The 19,472-nt window shown below is 33.2% G+C and overlaps 2 protein-coding genes across 4 annotated transcripts in view; both read right to left on the reverse strand.

Annotated features, from left to right (window-relative positions):
- Positions 1-2,048: 2,048 nt before the first annotated feature.
- LOC118749498 (zinc finger BED domain-containing protein 4-like) lies at positions 2,049-2,858 on the reverse strand. The gene has a single exon (XM_036484293.1). It carries the CDS (start codon positions 2,856-2,858, stop codon positions 2,049-2,051), a length of 810 nt encoding a protein of 269 aa, XP_036340186.1.
- Positions 2,859-3,392: 534 nt separating this feature from the next.
- The window catches only part of LOC118749524 (CUGBP Elav-like family member 2), a gene marked incomplete at its 5' end in the record, with an annotated part of 442,012 nt that continues 425,932 nt past the window's right edge, over positions 3,393-19,472 (reverse strand). For all 3 annotated transcript variants that reach the window (XM_036484332.1, XM_036484331.1, XM_036484329.1), the window contains 1 exon segment: positions 3,393-6,094. In XM_036484332.1, coding sequence (XP_036340225.1) covers positions 5,823-6,094 — 272 coding nt within the window.

Here is a 19,472-nt window from a genome sequence, read left to right on the forward strand (position 1 = left end):
TCCTTTATATCCCTATCACTTTCTTCCTCTCTATCTTTGTCTCTATCGCTTTTAATGTTTATGTTTATGTTTATCTACACCTTCATGTTCATGTTCATGTTCATGTTCATGTTCAAGTTCATGTTCATGTTCATTTTCATGTTCATGTTCATTTTCATGTTCATGTTCATGTTCATGTTCATGTTCATGTTCATGTTCATGTTCATATTCATGTTCATCTTCATCTTCATCTTCATCTTCATCTTCATCTTCATCTTCATCTTCATCTTCATCTTCATCTTCATCTTCATCTTCATCTTCATATTAATCTTCATCTTCATCTTCATCTTCATCTTCACCTTCATCTTCATCTTCATCTTCATATTCATATTCACCTTCGTCTTCATATTTATCTTTTCCTTTATCCTGATCTATATCTTCATTCTTTTCTCCATTTACGTATTTACCCCCACCATTGTTATTAGGTTAGGTAGTTAAATTTTCCTTCCTCTTTTTCTTTATATTGTTTCTTTAGTGATATCATGTCATGTGTTGAAATTGGGTGTGGTGAGTTGCAGTGTGGTGGAATTGGGTGTGGGAGTTACGGTGTTATGAATTCAGGTGTGGTGGTCTTAAGAGGTGTGGTGAATTTAGTTGTGGTGAGTTGAGGTGTGGTGAATTAAGGTGTGGTGAGTTAAGGTGTGGTAGATTAAGGTGTGGTGAGTTAAGATGTGGTGAGAAAGTTGGGGTGTGGTGAGTTAAGGTGTGGTGAATTAAAGTGTGGTGGATTTAGGTGTGGTGAATTAAGGTGTGGTGAATTTAGGTGTGGGGAGTTAAGGTGTGGTGAATTTATGTGTGGCGAACTCAGGTGGAGTAAGTTTTTAAGCGGAGGTGAGATGAGTTGAGGTGAGTTAAGTTAAGTTAAGGGGTTAAGTTAAGATAAGTTATCTTTATCCTTATCTTCATATTCATCTTCATCTTCTTCCTCGTTTTGGTCTTCAAATTCTTCTTCATCTTTATCCTTTCCTTTATCCTGATATAAATATGTCCATTCTTTTCTTCATTTACATATTCACCCCCACCATTGTTATTTATTAGGTTAGGTATTTAAATTTTCCTTCCTCTTTGTCTTTATATTTAGGTTTCATTACTTTTATTTTAATTTCTGTATTTATCCCTTTCTTCTTCTCCATACTCAAAATTATCTTCATCCTTGTTTGAGGCCAATCTATTCATGTACATACATACATACATCTTATTCCTAAACTGCTGCTTAGCACGTTTCTTTAATTCATTATCAATATTAAAGCATACATTTAGGAGGCATTTCCGCCCCAACCATGTACATGTATGGCATTGGTATTGGTGGGACTTTTGAATTGATTTTTTCGCTCTATTTTAAACTAATTTGAAATTTTAAAAATTGCCTGCACATAAGCATCAAAATACCTTTCTAATGATATATAACTGTTTATACCTTAGAAGTACAGTTTAGCCGTAAAAGGGGTGTAAAGGAAAAATGATTGCCTATTTATATAATTGATTATGAAAATACTTTTCTTATCGTAGACTTTCTACTTTCAATATATCCTTTCGATCTGTGTAAGACAGAACAGTAACGTTACATCACTATCATTGGACATATCCTATATTATAAAAGAATACCACTTTTTAATTATGTATTCAATAATACAAAAGTCTGTTCAGACAATATTTGTCCATTGAAGACAGTGCAGTAGAACAATCTCAAAGCACATAAAATTCTTTTCATCTTCAAACAACTTACCAGGACATCTCCTATCAGTCTCCACAATAGGGTACCACTACATTTTATGTTTAATATCATTTAATATTTGGAAAAAATGCATATGAAAAATTTGTCAATCCAAATGGCAGTCGGCAAACTCAAGGGATTTCAGGAATAATACTTTGGATAAATGCTGAGGCGTTAGGCGACTCCTATCATCCGTAATACGACCAGCTGCTGAGAATAATCGCTCAGAAGGCACGGAACTTCCCAGTAGGCAACAATATTTCGAAGCCAGTTGTTAATTTGTGATTGGGATTACCTATATATTGTTTGAGATCGATGTCGAGTTAGAACAATCTGCTTGAAGATTTTCAGTCTTTCTCTTCTGTGAATTGGGTTGCTTCAAATCGTGTATGTGACCACTGACTAGATTTAATACTTGTGCGTCATACAAATCGTTTGGAAAGTACGAACGCTTGAAACGGGGATCAAATAAAGCTGCAACTCCGATTAACGATTGGAATCTTATTGTCTCATAGCATCCAAGCCTCTTCTTAATCTCCGACATAAGCGAAGTTTTAACCACCTTTCCTACGTCGGAAATTGGCTGCAGCTTCTTCACTTCAGTACGAAACCAGTCGATGAGCATTAATACTTTGTTCCCAGTAGCATACTTCTCTCCACTAATACTTAGGGTGACCTCTTTGGCTGGTTTTAAAAGAATCACTAGTTCTTTTAATAAGTTCACCTCAGCTGGAAATATCATCTGCGGTGATCCATCCAGACTGAGGAGTGTACAAGTGACAGCATAAAGCAGGACTAGGAAACGTTGGATCATATCGAAAGTTGAGTTCCATCGTGTAGGACAATCCTGGATTAAGCACAGTTGGTACTCATCCTTGGCCTGAGCTTCACGAAGCTTATAGACCGCTGTATTTGACTGACCAAAGAACATTACAATCTTCTTAATCTTGGCGATTAAATTCTTAACGGCTTCGATTGCATTCAACACTGACTGCATGACAAGATTAACGCTATGTGCCAAACAGCTAAGATATTTAGTCTCACCAAATGTATCAATTGTAGCTCTCACGATGTTTCCTCCGTTATCTGTCACGACTGCAAACATTTTATCTCATTCCTAGCTGTAACCGCCTAAGTGATTTTGGCCTAGTTCAGCAAAGCACGCCAGTCATTTCTCTTCTGTGCCAACTGACGCCAATTGGAAACGCCAAGTGAAGCCAAGTCCTTCTCCACCAGCACGGGCATGATGAGTGACTTATAGAGTGTGGTTTTGGTACGTCGAAAGAGGACTTTACTGCTGAATTGCCTACTCAGTCCAAAGTAGCACTTGTTGGCAAGAGTGATTCTGCGTTGGATTTCCATGTTGACATTATTATCGGTGTTAATGCTGGTTCCCAAGTAAACGAAATTCTCTACTTTCTCTGACAATAACACGTTGAATTGAAATTTTTCAATAAAAAATTAATTTTGGGCGGGACGAAATTCGCCGGGTCTGCTGGTTTACGTATAAATATGTATTATGTTTTGACTTGGAACAAAAAGTAAAAGAGCGCAGAATAAATAAAAACAGACGAATTTACAGAAATTTCAAACAGAACATAGCTTTATTTTATTTAAAATACAATAATTAAAAGCGCGTAATTTACTTCACAAATAACAAAAAATTCATCAACCATATTTATGAAAATAATGCAGTAACAAAGCGGTTGAAAGATATTCAAAAGGGGCTTAGAGCGCGGTTACCAACGAACGTGTCCGTAGCGTAGCGTACGTACGTAGAAAGATATCAAGTGTGCTGTTGATAGAAAGAGAGAGAAGCAACGTCGTAGCGGTCATGCGGTGGTGAGTTTTTGTTAACACGCTGATGCCATAAGATAGATCGTGTCAGCTGACACCTTCTCCGTTTTTACGTCCGTGGGTAACTGCGCTTTTAGTCACTCCGTACATTACGCGCCTTATCATAGCAGTGTGTGTACTAGTATAGGCGTTTTGAATTTGTGTTGTTTACATTTGTATTTATTTTATTTGTAATAAAATTTTATTGACACTAATTGTGTTTAGTCTTGTATAGTTGACTGAAGAAGGTCAGAGCAAGTGTACGGTTAATATAGCATAGTAAAAAATTGTGCAGAAGTCGAGTGGTCATATACATATTTGTTCCGGCATGATGAAAGGCTTATTTACTTTGCTATGATTAGGCTCGTAATGTACGGAGTACCTTACTAGTAAATGTGTGTATGTATGAACATACGCTTGGAGTTTATATATGGATATGTATTTATATAAAAAGAAAGAAACATTTGACTAAATACATACAACCGTAAGCAGTGGTACAATTAAAATGTGTAAGACGTAAATAGGTTTTTATAAAATGTGTGTAAACATTTGTATGCAAATATCCCACGGAGAAATAAATTTGTCGTGGAGTAGTGCATATCTACTAATTTCCAACTTTTAACAGCCAGTGTACCTATTTCTACTTTTCGTTAGTGCAGAGAGAATATTTTCTACCGCCACTTAAATTTAGATAGTTTCTCGATTTACTATACATATACGCAATCTATTTATCGCAATCTATCTATTTATTAATTATAATTATAAAGCCAATGAACTATGTATTCTTCTCTGCAAGATATTTTCTATGTATGTTAGATTGTCCATATTAAAAAATTAAAAAACAATAATGGCCTAAATTTACCAATTCCAGAAATATCTTAATTTGAAACAAAAACTAACAATTTCATCAAACTAGGGGCTTTTAACAAATGCAGTATATGCAATATTCATATACAATATTTTTATTGTTTCAAGTTTTTAAAATGTATTTATTTGAAAATAAATTATCATTTAGTTTAATAAAAAATGTCTTTTGGTTCAAACTAATTATATACATATACATACATATATAGTTAATAAGATTTCTGAAACTAAATACAATATATAATTAAACAATCAATAGCATGCTCAAATATTTATACCACAAAATTTTGTTTAAGTGTTTTGTTTATAGGTTTTTCGTTAGTAATTTCCATTCATGTTGAGGCCTTGCCCGAAAATTATAAAACGTGGATGTTGAATTTGTCTTACTTCCACACAATTAAAAATTTATTTTTATCTGTATCAAATGTGACAAAATCAAATTTCGCTGAACCCATACATTTAAGTATGTATTACTAAAAAAGGCTACACATTTGGAGCCTTTTGGCTCAAAGGCCACGGACAACATTTTAATTCAGCTTCGTAAAATTATTATATTGGTTCAAATTGATAAGTTAACAACAATTCAGGTTACTGAAAACTTCAAACCACCTATGCCTACAGATAACTTAAAATCTATCCAAAAGTAAGCAAAACGTTTCCAAGAAATACGAAATTTCTTTTATCAAAATTTCATAAATCAGCTTAGAGCTCTTAAGAAAAATATGCTTTTAGGGCCATTTTAGGTTTTAAAATTTAACCTCATTTTAAAAACAAACTATGTTCTGAAAAAATGTGTTTGAAGGGTAGCTAAATTTCGAAACGTACTTTGGAAAAATACACTTAAATTTATTTCGCCAAGAAAATTTACAGCAGCGGCAAAGTACTTTTTCAGGCAACACAAAAATAATGAGAAATATTGCTTCAGATTATTATTGAGAGCTGTATACTAAGCTTTATGTATATTAAAAATTCAACATAAAATTCATTTAACTTTATCTTGTTAAGATATGCTTTGTAAGCAAATATATGTATTTAAGTATGTTAAGATTGAGCAAGAATTATTTTCAAACAGAGCTAAGCTTCCAAAAATACACATTAATTCAAAAACAAATTCAAGCATATACAAGTGTATACGTACAGTACTTATAAAAAATATAATTGTGTGGATGAGTTTATGCATTTAAATTTGTTGCAGTACAGCGCTAATAGGTAAACATTTGTTTTATGCTGCACAGTCAATTTCAATTCAGTTAGTTCAAAAAGTTATCATTACCCTCTCTTATATTTAATTTTTAGTTTGTTGTTTCATTAGTAAGTGGTCGTAATTTTACTATCCCAGTGATTTACGTCCACGTACTGGGTACCTATCCTAGTAAGGCTTCGAAGCGTCCTTGGGTTTCTTCAACTGCACCTTCAAACGCTTAGTGCCCACTTGAAAACCATTCATTGCTTTGATGGCCACTTGCGCTGATTCCGGGTTATCGAAAGATACAAAACCGAAACATTTGGAAAGATTGGTTTGCTTATCTATGAAAACTTTGGCGGAAATGACATTGCCGAATGGAAGAAAAGTTGATGCCAAATCAGTATCGGTGAATTCTTGTGGTAGGTGATAGATGAATAAATTACATCCTTCAGGACCTGCAGATGATAATTGAAAAATTATGCGTTACAGAGGTGATAAAATGTATTCAATACTATATATTCCTAGGATAATCTTTCTTTATATGGATTTAAACCACGTTCATTATCATAACTATTTTTAGTTAGAAATTATGGTTAAAAAGATTGCCAGATGAATCAATGATTTTAACCTAACTTCCCGAAAAAGCTAGAAACTTGAAACTTTGAGCATGCTTCCAATCACGATGACAATGAAATTTAAAATATAAATTGATTTCCTAAAATAATTTTTCGTAGTCCCACAGAATTTGTTTCGATAACCTTTGCTTTTAAAATTTTAGCAAGAGTCATTCAGCCTCATTGCGAGAGTCGTGTCGAATGCAAGTCGTTTTTCGAGAGTCAAATCGTAAATCATGTCATTGCTTACAACTTTCACTCGCCTAGTGTATTAAAACGGAAACACTTGGCGCCAATGCACAGTTTTCGACGATTTTCGTCGTTTACATATATTAGCACGACAGTAGGCAATGCCAATATTGTCCAGTCGTACAATTCAGCCTAATTTAAGATTTACGCAATGAGGCAAAACAATTTGTTAGATAGAAAATGAGAAACGTGGGGGCATGTAATATACTTGAGAAGATATGAAAAGTAATATATATATTGGCGTGCCCATTTGGAAATTTCAAAACCCTACACCCTAATTTTGTTCGTTTTTATGAGAAATATTTTTGCCTATTTTTATAGATTTTTTAAAGGTCATTTACAGGTCACGACCTGTCAATTTAGGTCAAAAAATAGGATTTTGTAGATTTATGAGGTCTTGAATGACTATTTTTTGATTCGATTTCAAAGATCGAACATGATCTGTGAAGATAATATATAGGCCTTTAAATAGTTTACAAGAATCCATTGTCGGGCTAGGCTTGTTGGGATTTTTTATCTGGTAAATTAAAAAAAAAACCATATTTATCTTAATTTTTTTAATTTTTACCATCGATAATGTCTACAATTTCAAAACATATGGAGTACTATCTAAAATTAAATCTTTTTTCAAATAAACTGATACCATTTATTATATATTTAACCGAAAAATGAAATCAATCGAACTGCTTGGTCCTGAAATATAAGCATTTAAAGAGAGTGTCGTTACGTGACAAAAAATGGAAGTTGATTTTTTCTTTTCTTACAAAATCGCAAAACTCTGCGAATTGTGGATGGCTATTTTCATTAAACTTATTTTAATATGATTTGGAGCAATTCTAGTTGTTTTTAGAGTTTTTTGAATTAATGCAAATTGTTTCAATTCTCTTTTACAACCCCAAGTGTGAAACGTGACGTGACGTGGCGTCACGTGACATAAATTTCCATCGTTATATTTTTGTTAATATTGCTTTTAAATGAATTTTTAACGCAAATAAAACATGTATTTTATGTAGAATATACTTTATATTTTGACTTCAGCGCCAATTCAGGGTCAATTTATCAGAAATCTATGATCTATTATGTTTCAACCACATACGCCAAATTCGAACCAAATTAGACCATAAATACGGTTTTTCGAAATATCTCGACCTTGGCACCACCTAGGAAGACCATTTTATGCAAAGATGATTCTACTTACATAGCCAGTATATATTTTAAAAAGCAGACAAATCGGCCCGTAAATACGTTAGATATACAACTTTTATTTTTTTTGTCGTGGTGGACCTTCCGCTGGAAACACCCATATGTGTATCTCAAAAATTACTTGACCGATCTCAACCAACACATTGCGCTTTGAGATCGGACAAAAACCACGGGCTCCACTAACGTAACGGTAATTTGAAAGAATTCAAAGCTAGCTATATTTTAGGAGTAGGGTTTTCCGATTTTAAAAATATTCAATACTTGAGGAGTCTAAGCACAATGTGTATACCAAATTTGGTCGAGATCGGTCAAGTAGTTTTTGAGATACGCATATATCACATAAGTGGGCGGTGCCAGCCCCATTTTCCTAAAATCTCTTGAAAAACCACTTTTTTGCTAAGGAGCGATTGTATATATCAATCTATATATATAAAAATGGTGTGAAAAATTTATATTAATTCGTCAATTGAGAACGGCAGATTTGGCTAAACTTTTTTTTAGTTGTTCGTAATAGCTTGGAGAAGGAAAACCCTCCGGGAAAATCGGAAAATTGGAAAAAGCGAAAATTAATTTTTTAGTATGGAATTTTGTGTGCAATTCCTTCGGAATGGCATTCGAATGGAAAAATAGAAAATTCTAAGGGGAAAACCCGGAAAAATCCGGAAGAACGCGAAAAATTTGAATTTTTTTCGACGAAAGCTTGGAAATTTTCGGATAATTGTTAAATTCATTGGGAGTATGAATCAATTTGGAACATTTTCTCCTATGTTTCATAACCGTTTCGAATGGGTGCTGCTTTTTTGGAAAGGTGTTTAGAAGAAGAGTGCACAAAGTTCTATTTTTTATGAATCCGTAATCAGCACCAAAACGCCTATCAACACTACATACACTAGGAGGTGATCTCGCGAACGGCTGTACCGATTTTTTGAAATTTTGGACACCTACTGCAGACTTTCGATATATTAATGAGCGTGGCATCACCCATACATATCGAATTGTTCATACCGTATTTCTCTGGAAGTATTTGCGGTAGTGTCCTGGAAATTGGTATAGAGATTTTGGGCCTACTGGAAAAGGGACGTGGCGCTTTCCAAACATATTGAATTTTTAGATAGGTATCTGTAAATATATACACTAGGCTGGGTCGATTTTGTATGGGGGAAGATAAAAGGCTTTTGTATTGATATTATGATGTCTTAGGTCTAAGCGAATTATTATTGGCCACGAAAGATTAATTTAAAACTTATCTTTAGTCCGCGCAATTGAATCAAAGTGTATGCATTTTTAAAATTAAACTTTGGCTTGTAATATCTATGCAATGCGTTAGTTGTTCTAAACAGGACGATATATCAAATTAAGGGTTATTGAATTTAGTATCCCACGTTCATTTATCATTTTTCAATAAGTCTACAAGTTTTTAAGACATTAAGATAAAACTTACAAAAACTATAATTTTCCCTTATGAATTCTCAATTCTTCATTACTTCAGCAACCATGTGAAAAATTCAAAAAAGTGAGACGAGATTTATTTCAAACGTTTTAATGTTTTCGGATGTTTATATTTAGATTTTGTCAGTTTTCAGATTGTGGTGAATGAAGTTAAACATGTATTTTGAAAGATTAGGAATCGTTTGATAAGCTAATAGTAGTTTCATGCATATAAGTATTTACATACAATAACATCCATTTATCCATTTATGCAGTCTTGAAAATTTTGTGCGGTTTCTAAATCTGCCGTTATATGAAAGTAGGGGACGTCCAAGAAGTGTTTAGATATACATAAATATTTTAGTTAATTCCATTATGTGAAAAAGTGAATGTAGGTAAATGCAATAGTCTTTAACATATCCTGGGAAATCCTTTTGAGGACTCTCCAATTGGACGATATTGCTTTGCATTTAGCTTGAACGAAAAAAGTCACTCCCTGGCACACTCTTCTGTAATCCGGTTCTATCATTTAAAAGTTATTTATACAATTGAAGAGACATTTTTTTAGAAAAAAAACTGGAGCTCCACCTAAGTTTTTCGATATAACTTTGGTAAATGTTACTCGATCGGTACGTAGTAATCACCAAATTGAAGGCGAGACTTAATGTTACTGTCATTTCCTTATATTTGCAATTTTTATATTGTATGCCTAAACATAAGTAAACTAATTAGTGTTTCTAGAAGTTGTGCCTATTCAGTGTTTCCATACTCATTTGCGTAAACAAAATCTTTCCACGATGATGGAAAATAATGGATTTTCTATTAGAGTTACCGAAATTGTTCCTAAATTTGCGAAAATTCCCATATTATAGCTAATATTAAAAAAAGACTAAAATATTTGGAACTAATCGCTAGTTAAAATGCACGCTAGCAATATTAATGCTGTTCTTTACATGTTTTGACTCTAGACCAGTGCAATTAGCAAGAGAACAATTCAAATTTTATTGAAAACAGATCACTTTGAGATTAACGGTAAGCTAAAGAGCTGGGGGAAATGAAATTTGACTTTTTCTTTTGGGTAAACGGATTCATTATCTAATAATATGCACCAAAACTTTTTGCGCGGGCTCTTACAACTAAAATAAAATACTAATATTTTGCAGGCTTGCTGTTGACTTCATGATACAATATATTTTCACTATTACCAAGGGATTTGAGAAAAATTAAATTTTCGACCCGCCCTAATGTACACCCAGAATACAGTGTTTTTTTATTTTTCATAATAAATTTTTTTCTCAAATGGCACCAAATTTTGAGTATGCAGTTCTGTAGTCCACTCAATTTCAGTATCACAAAGTTCAAGTTTTAAATGGCTATAAGTTACCGTTGATTTTAGAATTTTTTTCGCTGATGATGTCGCGTATTTCCTACGTATAACGAACGCGTGGTAGTATTTTTGTATGGGAAAAAATGCCGAAGAGTGTCAGTATGTAAAAAACTTATTCTGGTTGCTTAGCTCCTCCTAAACGAAACGATTTTAATGATAATTTTTTAATGATAATTTTTAGTGCGCGGGAGCCGAGTTATTGCTGAAAATCGTTGATTCGGAGGAACCAGGGATCAAAGCCAAATTACTCCTGTTAAATCAACCATCAGAACCATTGCGGTCCTTGCTTTACGGTGACTACACAGAATGTGGACCAATGAGACTCACCAGTTTAGAAATTGTCACCAACTGTACTACGCAGATTCAAGGACGATTCACCATCGAGCCACAAGGACTTCTTCCCGGTATAACGCTTTCGTCAGGTTATTTAAGACGGCAATGAAGGATATGCCTTCTGTCGACCACAAAACCAAACGTGAACGTGAATTGCTGGCGAAAACTTGGACCAAATGTTTCAATAAAAAAGCTAATTTTGGGAGGGACGAAGTTCGCCGGGTCTGCTAGTTTGGAATAAATATTGATGAACTGCTTAGCCACACTGCTCAAAAAATCTGAAATTCCGGTACATACACACATATAAATTCAAGGCCGTATTTAAAAAAGGTCGCCTAAATTCGACACTATTTATGCGATTGCAATAAATGAGGTATCAGTTTATTTGAAAATAGATTTAATTTCAGATAGTACTCCATATTTTGAAATTGTAGAAATTATCGATGGTAAAAATTTAAAAAATTAAGAAAATATGGGTCTGTTTTAATTTACCAGATAAAAAATCCCAACAAGCCTAGTCCGACAATAGATTTTTATACACCATTTTAAAGGTCCACATATTATCTTCTCAAATCATGTTCGATCTTTGAAACGGAATCAAAAATAGCCATTCAAAAACTCATAAATCTACAAAATCCGATTCTCTGTCCTAAATTGACAGGTCGAGAACTCTGAGTGACCTTTAAAAAATCTATAAAAGTAGGCAAAAATATTTCTCATAAAACCGAATAAAATTAGGGAGTAGGATCTTGAAATTTCCAAAAAAAGCATTTCCGATGGGCACCCTAATACATTAGACTGCATCACAAAAAAAAAAGTTGCGGGTTTTCCGCCGGGATTACAAAATTTATTATATTTTAAGACGTCCACCAAAATATTTCGGAAAAAGATTAAGATTTAAGCGAGCTGGACCGATTTGAAAATACCTCCAAAAATGGATTTTTTTATGAATAAAAATAGTCTTTTAAAGAACGGAAATTTCTGAGGAAAAATTACAACATTCGAATTTTAACATCGGACAAAGGAAACAAAACGGTTGCAATGGAAATAAATGACGACAACAGTAAAATGGCAGATATATTATGCGACTTGACTACGTATAGAATACAAAGACAGGATCCCACATCGAGACTACAAAATAAAAATAATATTTTAGTCAACAAACTTTTTAAAATGGAAATTATTTCAAAAGCCGAACGGAATAAGCTCACCTCAATCACCGCGTTACCTCCAAGAATTTATGGGCTCCCTAAGATACACAAAGAAGGAACACCGCTTAGACCCATTTGCTCATCCATTGGATCGCCATCATATGGTCTATGTAAATATATGTATTGTAAATATTTTAAAAAACTTAACGGTAAACTCAGTATATAATATCAAGAATACGCTGGATTTCAAGCACAGGACAAACAACACTTACATTTGTGACGATGAAAAGCTGATTTTTTTCGATGTGGTCTCACTTTTTCCGAGCATACCGATACAACTAGCACTTGACGTAATACAAGAAAAATGGACAATAATAAAATGGAAATAGTAACATTTTGTATTCAAGAAAATAGATACTTTAAATTTAACGACACGATATATACCCAGTTAAAAGGAATGCCAATGGATCCCCTGCCTCACTTGTCATTGCAAATATTATAATGGAAAAGTTGTTGGATAACACGATTAAAAAATTAGGACGACCACCGAGATTACTAACGAAATATGTGGATGATTTATTTGCCATAATAAATGAAAATGAGGTACAAAATACACTTGACGCACTGAATTCTTTTCACAGGAATATGAAATTCACAATAGAATTAGAGAGATTCGATCAATATTAAAAAAACAATGATTTCCCGGATAATATCATCATCACATTATTAAAAAGATCTAAATCGCAATTCAATAAATCCTACAATATTTAAATCAGTAACTTATGTCCCTCATCTGTCAGAATGCCTGACTAAATCAGACTGCTACAACAAAGATAAAATAAAAATAGCCCACAAACCTACAAAAAAATTAAAAAACATATTTAATAAAACGAAGTCAAAAATACCCGAATTGGAAAAAAGTAATGTTATTTATAAAATCCCTTGTAAAGGTAAAAACAACGAGTCATGTAACAGCCTATATGTAGGAACCACAAAATCAAAATTAAAAACTAGATTAGCACAACACAAATCGGACTTGAAACAATGTCAGCTTACAAATATCAAAAAAAAAACAGCACTCATGGCCCACTGTGTAGCTAGCGGCCACTCACCGAATTTAAGCGACGCTGCGATTCTACAACGAATTGTTCACTTAAAATCGGTACGCGTTCCAGCAATTCCTGTACGGCAATTGTTTGAACGTATTAAAAAGTTGCAATGCAGATCGTTAGACAATAGATCTACCATTATGAGGTTGAAATTTCATAGTACCGGCTTTTAATTTGACAGTTTTATTTGCGTTAGAAGTGGCTGCTCAAAAAATAACGTTGAACAAATTCGTTGAAAATCCGACACTCTCGAGATCAAATATTTAATTAAAATTAAGTATTCCAAAAACTTATAATTTTCCTCAAAAAATCAATGAATGGATTCCTTCTGCTTAAACTAACAGGGTAAGGTAATCATCAAAAAAAATCATTTCGCACCAGCTTAAGGATAAGGCTCTTTTCCTCAATTATAAAAAAAACAGCTTATCAGAAGAAGATCGCGCGAGAGAATTGGAAAACGATTATCCACAGTTCAGCGAATGGAAGCTATGGCAAGACTTAAACCTTATCGAGTTATAATATGTATAATTCTGTTAGATTAAATTAATTTTATAACAAAAACCTCACCCGTTTACTTTACCCCAATGTTCACACCAAATGCGGTATTTTTTTAGTAATGACTAAAAAACATGTTTAAAACTTTACTTCGGTCAACTCCCACGTTAAAAGTTTTAAGCTAAAAAGAAACAGGGTGATATCCTCTTAAAACTAAATTTATAGAAGTTGACACAGTTGTCAAAGGGATATGAAATGACGAGAGAATCGAAACAGTATCATTAAAACTCGATCAGCCTCCACAATGGGTCATATGATCCCAGAAATATGCTGGAAGGAGCACTTGCACAAAGTGTAAAGCCATTGTATCATTTACTTTATACCTTCAGTAAAGTTTTGGTTGGTTTTAATGAAAATTAACTATTCACAGGTAACTTTAAATCGGTTTGAAGCCAAAGATATGAATAAAGTTCTGGAACTCATCAATTTACGAATATGTCCTATTTACGTCAAATCGAAAAATACACGGTATTTATTCAAAACAAAATTAGTAGAGATACGCGAACTATGAAAACCATAAACTAAAGATAGTTTAGTGGAACAAGTTGACTACTCAAGTCTCTGGAACGGGTGTTCAGAGAAATTTTATCATTATCAAAGAAATTGTCTGTAAATATGAAACTTTCGCTAATATCTATCTATAGCGGAATTCGTCCCCTTATTTTAGTATATTAAATATTATTTTCTGAAAACCTGTTAAAAAGATATAACACATTTTAGGCGTACCGATTTTGAGTGAACAAATGCTTTACGATAGGCGCTTTACCTTAGAAATGTTACATATAATAAACACACCGGCAAACATAAGACTACAAGACGGACACTGAAAACTGCGCTCACTTGTACAGACACTTGCTTACAAACAAATCGACAGTACCAAACTCCACGTCAAACAGTGCGGACGTGTAAATTAATGTATGTATACATTCTGTTTTTAATTACACTATGCGACAGTAAAAATCGGGATGGGATGAAACCTACGGGAAATGTTATATCGGTCAAAAACAAGTTATACGTGGCCCGGCGTTACGCTGGGTCACGTCTAGGAATCGAGTTATGTCGATTTGAAGTTAGTAACTATCATATAGGGGAAATTGTCACAAATTAAAAATTACAATTCCTTTAATCTGTTCATATAACGTTTTTCTATATAATCAACAGTTTTGCCGGTAAAAATAAATGTATGAAGAAAAAAAAAATTATTTTTGCCTAAAAATTATTTTTTTTTTTAAATTCATAAAAAATCCAAAACGGAAAAACGTTATATGAACAGATTAAAGGAAATGTAATTTTTAATTTTTTTAAATTTGTTTGAGCAAAATCGGACTAGTGGTTCTCGAGTTATGTCAAAAAAAAGACCACCAAAGGTGGCAATTTCCCCTATATGATAGTTACTAACTTCAAATCGATATATCTCGATTCCTAGACGTGACCCAGCGAAACGCCGGGACACGTATAACTTCTTTTTTACCGATATAACTTTCCCCGGTAGTTTGAACCCTTCTCGATCACTGACCCCTACCATTTGTCTCACAGTGTTATTGTTTTTCGAATTTGTATTTACGTATATTTTATGTTTTACATGTTTGTCAATAGTTGCCCTGAGGACGGTTACCGAAGCGTAATCGAAATATATCGGAAACAAACACCAAAAAACTTGTGTTTTCATAAAAAAAATACTAAATTATAAGTAGAAAGGTTATAAGTAGAAAGATCGCTAAAACCATCAGTATTTCTATTTTTAGTTCGTAATTATTCCTTACTTGGCGCCCCTTGTCTTTTAGGTCGTCGTATATTATGCATGAACAATTAATTTTTTTGCCGTTTGGCTTGTTTTGTGCATTAAAAATGTTTTTCATTTTGTCGTTTAATTGTTTTTTGTTTAAACAGCCTTATTAAAAAAATAGGGACTTGGAAAGCGGTTTAAAACTTGGTTAAAAATAATAAAAACAATTAATTTTTTTGTGGGTGCTTCGCTAAATTTATATAAAGTTAGCAAAACACCTTATATCTAAAAAAATACCAGAGCGACAAAATTATTTTTTCCACAACTAATTAACGGCAAAAAACCGGCAAATTCATGGGTATATGCGACATTTTTTTCTTGATGTTGTTTCGCTAACTTTATACACCTCATCAACAGGCCATGGATATATCAAGAAGAAGTGGGACGAATTAAAAAGAACACAAGTGGAACATAAATGACCCCGTTTGAGCGGGAAAACTCTTTCTTCCTGTTGAACAGCAGGATTTAACCCTTCAACCGAAGCCAATAGTGTTTCCATTATAAACCCTCTTTGCATTTCAAACCTATTTTTGTATTGGTCAACGCAAAAGTTCTTATTAGGCGTCGCGAAGCAAGCTAGGCATTTGCTAGTTTCAAATAAAATTGTAAAACGATTTTTTGTTTGTACACACATACATAAATACATATGCATTTATGTAGTTTACGTGAATTAAGAGTAAATAAAAAATAACTTAAAACAAGTAAGAAAGTCTAAGTTCGGGTGGAGCCGAACATTAAATACCCGGCGCAAGTATTAAATATATGTTTTTTCACCTTTCCGAAAACTACCGCTAGATGGTAAGCCGCGTGTATCAATTTTGAGTAAATTAGCGTCCTTAAATTTCGAAATATTGCAATTTCAAGCATTTCTGAAATTTACCGTTATATGAAAAGCGGCCGTAATTTTAGTCCGATTTCAATAATTTTCAACGTTTTGCAAGCACAATAAAAATACCGAGTTTGGTACAAATTGGTAGAAGGGTTACCGATATACATATATGTGATCATAAGTGGGCGGTGTCACGCCCATTTTCCAAAATTTTACCATAAGCGTATTCTTGGTAAAGAATTGTTGCAAGCGTCAATTTTGATAAATTAGCTTTATATTTACTGATTTATCGAAGATTTCGTATTTCTCTAAAAAACCCTGTGGACTGTGGGCGTGGTTATTGTCCGATTTTAAAAATTTTCGGCCAATTGGTATGCTGTATAAAGGCCAAAAACTGTGCCAAGTTTGGAAGAAATTGGTGCAGCGGTTACCAAGATATACACATGTAACCATAAGTGGGCGTGGCTACGCCCATTTTCCAAAAATTTATAACATTCTTATTTTTCGACTAAAAATTGTTGTAAGTATCAACTTTGAGTGAGTAATCTTCAGTAGTTACTAAAATATCGCAGTTTTCGTATTTCCGAAAATCACCGTTATATGGGATGTGGGCGTGGTTATTGTCCGATTTTTTAAATTTTCGGCCATTTAGTATGCTGTATCAAGGTCAACAACTGTGCCAAGTTTGGAAAAAATTGGTGCAGCGGTTACCAAGATATACACATGTAACCATAAGTGGGCGTGGCTACGCCCATTTTCCAAAAATTTATAATATTCATATTTTTCGTCTGAAAAGTATTGTAAATATCAATTTTGAGTAAATTATCTTCAGTAGTTACTAAAATATCGCAGTTTTCGTATTTCTGGAAATTACCGTTATATGGGAAGTGGGCGTGGTTACAGTCCGATTTCGCCCATTTTCAATACCAACCTACCTTGGATAAATGGAAACCTACATACCAAATTTCGTTGAGATATCTGAATTTTTGCTCGAGCTATCGTGTACACGGGCGGACGGACAGACGGACAGACGGACAGACGGACGGACACACAGACATGGCTTAATCGATTTCTCTATTCATTCTGAGCATTTATGTATACATTTGTCTATATCTATCTCGATTCGTTTTGGCTGTTACAAACAACCGTTATGTGAACAAAATTAATATACCCTTGTGCACAAGTGCGCTCGGGTATAAATATAAGGCATTACATAAAATAAAGTAAATAAAATAAAACAGAATAAAAGAAAAAGCAATAAAAATAAATATATAAAATAAACAAAATAAAAGAATATAAAATAAACAAAAACTTCAACAATATAAAGTATGTAATCAAAAAATAAATAAATAAACAAAAAATAAAACAAACTAAAAAAAAAGTAAAACAAACTAAAAGTAAAGTAAATAAAAAATATTAATAATGAAAAAAAAACCTTATTAAAATACAATTAGTATGAATATAACATTAACTAATGGAAACAAGTAAGAAAGTCTAAGTTCGGGCGGAGCCGAACATTAAATACCCGGCGCAAGTATTAAATATATGTTTTCCACCTTTCCGAAAGCTACCGCTACAAGATAAGCCGGCGTGTATAAATTTTAAGTAAACTAGCGTCCTTAAATTTCAAAATATTGAAATTTCAAGCATTTCTGAAATTTACCGTTATATGAAAAGCGGCCGTAATTTTAGTCCGATTTCAACAATTTTCAATGGTTTACTTTTATGTGGCAAGCACAATAACCATACCGAGTTTGGTACAAATTGCTAGAATGGTTACCGATATACTTATATGTGATCATAAGTGGGCGGACCTGTTGCACCACTGAGTATATCGAAATCGTGTGTGTTACGATTGGCCCAATGGATGTGATTTTCCAGTATTATTATGCATTAAAGCTTCATTCGTAGACACCATGGTTGAGTTGTGCAGGGTAAATCTCAAATCACCACCGATAAATCAACTACCAGAACCATTGCGCGTCTTTTACTGTAATATTTAATTTAAAATAATTTTTAAAAAGGTGGCAACTCTTGTGAAAGACTTAAAAATTATTCAAAACTTTCGAACTATATTCTTAACAATATTTCGTTAGACAATCATATTTTATTTCTTCAGATAGCTTGCGTGTTATTAATTTAAATTTGACTCTCCAAACAGGTGGCAACCCTTTTCAAAATATATTCGAGGTACAGCTTTTTAAGCCTTCTTTTGACTTCCATTTTTTAATTTTTAAATAAAGATCTCCCTTAATTGAAGTTGAATTTGATTTTTTTAAAAGGTGGCAGCCCTCATCCATGAGTATATCTCCATACCAAGTTCCAGTAATCTATCAGAAATATTTCCTGAGAAATGCAGTATGGAAAATTCCGTTTGTATGGGATGTGCCATGCCACCTTGTCTAATCGAGAATACATTTATCCTATATTTTAAGTTGGGCTAAATGACAGCAGTGTACATGATAATCGGTTGAGTAGCTAAAGCGTGAAAGTGTAGCAAACAAACAAACTCACTTTCGGATTTATAACATTAGTAAGGATTTACTTTTAAATCACTTTAATACATGTATACGTATGTATGTATGTTCATTATACTGCATCACCAAAAAAAAAATTTGCGGTTTTTCCGCTGGGAGTACAAAATCTATTATATTTGAAGATGTCCACCAAAATATTTCGGTAAAATATTAAGATTTACCTGAGCTGGACCGATTTGAAAATACCTCCAAAAATGGAGTTTTTTATGAATAAAAATAGTTTCTTAAAGGAATTTTTAAAAAATCCCCTCAGATGACAAAACAAAATCTGCATACAAATATTTAAAAATCTTTTCAACGGAATCGTAATAATGGGATTTTTCATGCCCTTTTTAAAATTTTTTCAAAGATTGGTTTAAGAAAAACTTGAATAACTGGGACACTCTCTCACGCTTTTTAGTTCTGTGCAAAAAAAAGATCATTGATGTCCCAATTATTATTATTTTTTCAAATACGAACACATCATAATTCAACTTGGAATGACAACCAAATTGAGCATTAAAATTTGTTCACTTATGTCCAAATTAACGACTTAAACATATTAAATGGGATTAATCCAGTTAAATGAGCAAAACGTATTCGGAAACAAGTTAAATCCCATACAATTGTTGCTGAAAAATTTAATTCGTTTGAAAACCAGTTCAGCGCAGAC

This window comes from Rhagoletis pomonella, unplaced genomic scaffold, assembly GCF_013731165.1.
Source record: "Rhagoletis pomonella isolate Grant_MI unplaced genomic scaffold, Rhpom_1.0 Rhpom_scaffold_00017, whole genome shotgun sequence".
Taxonomy (NCBI): Eukaryota; Metazoa; Arthropoda; class Insecta; order Diptera; family Tephritidae; genus Rhagoletis; species Rhagoletis pomonella.

What these genes read in the sequence shown, in the direction of transcription:
- LOC118749498 (XM_036484293.1), bottom strand. Translation starts at nt 2,858, where the DNA reads ATGTTTGCAGTCGTGACAGATAACGGAGGAAACATCGTGAGAGCTACA.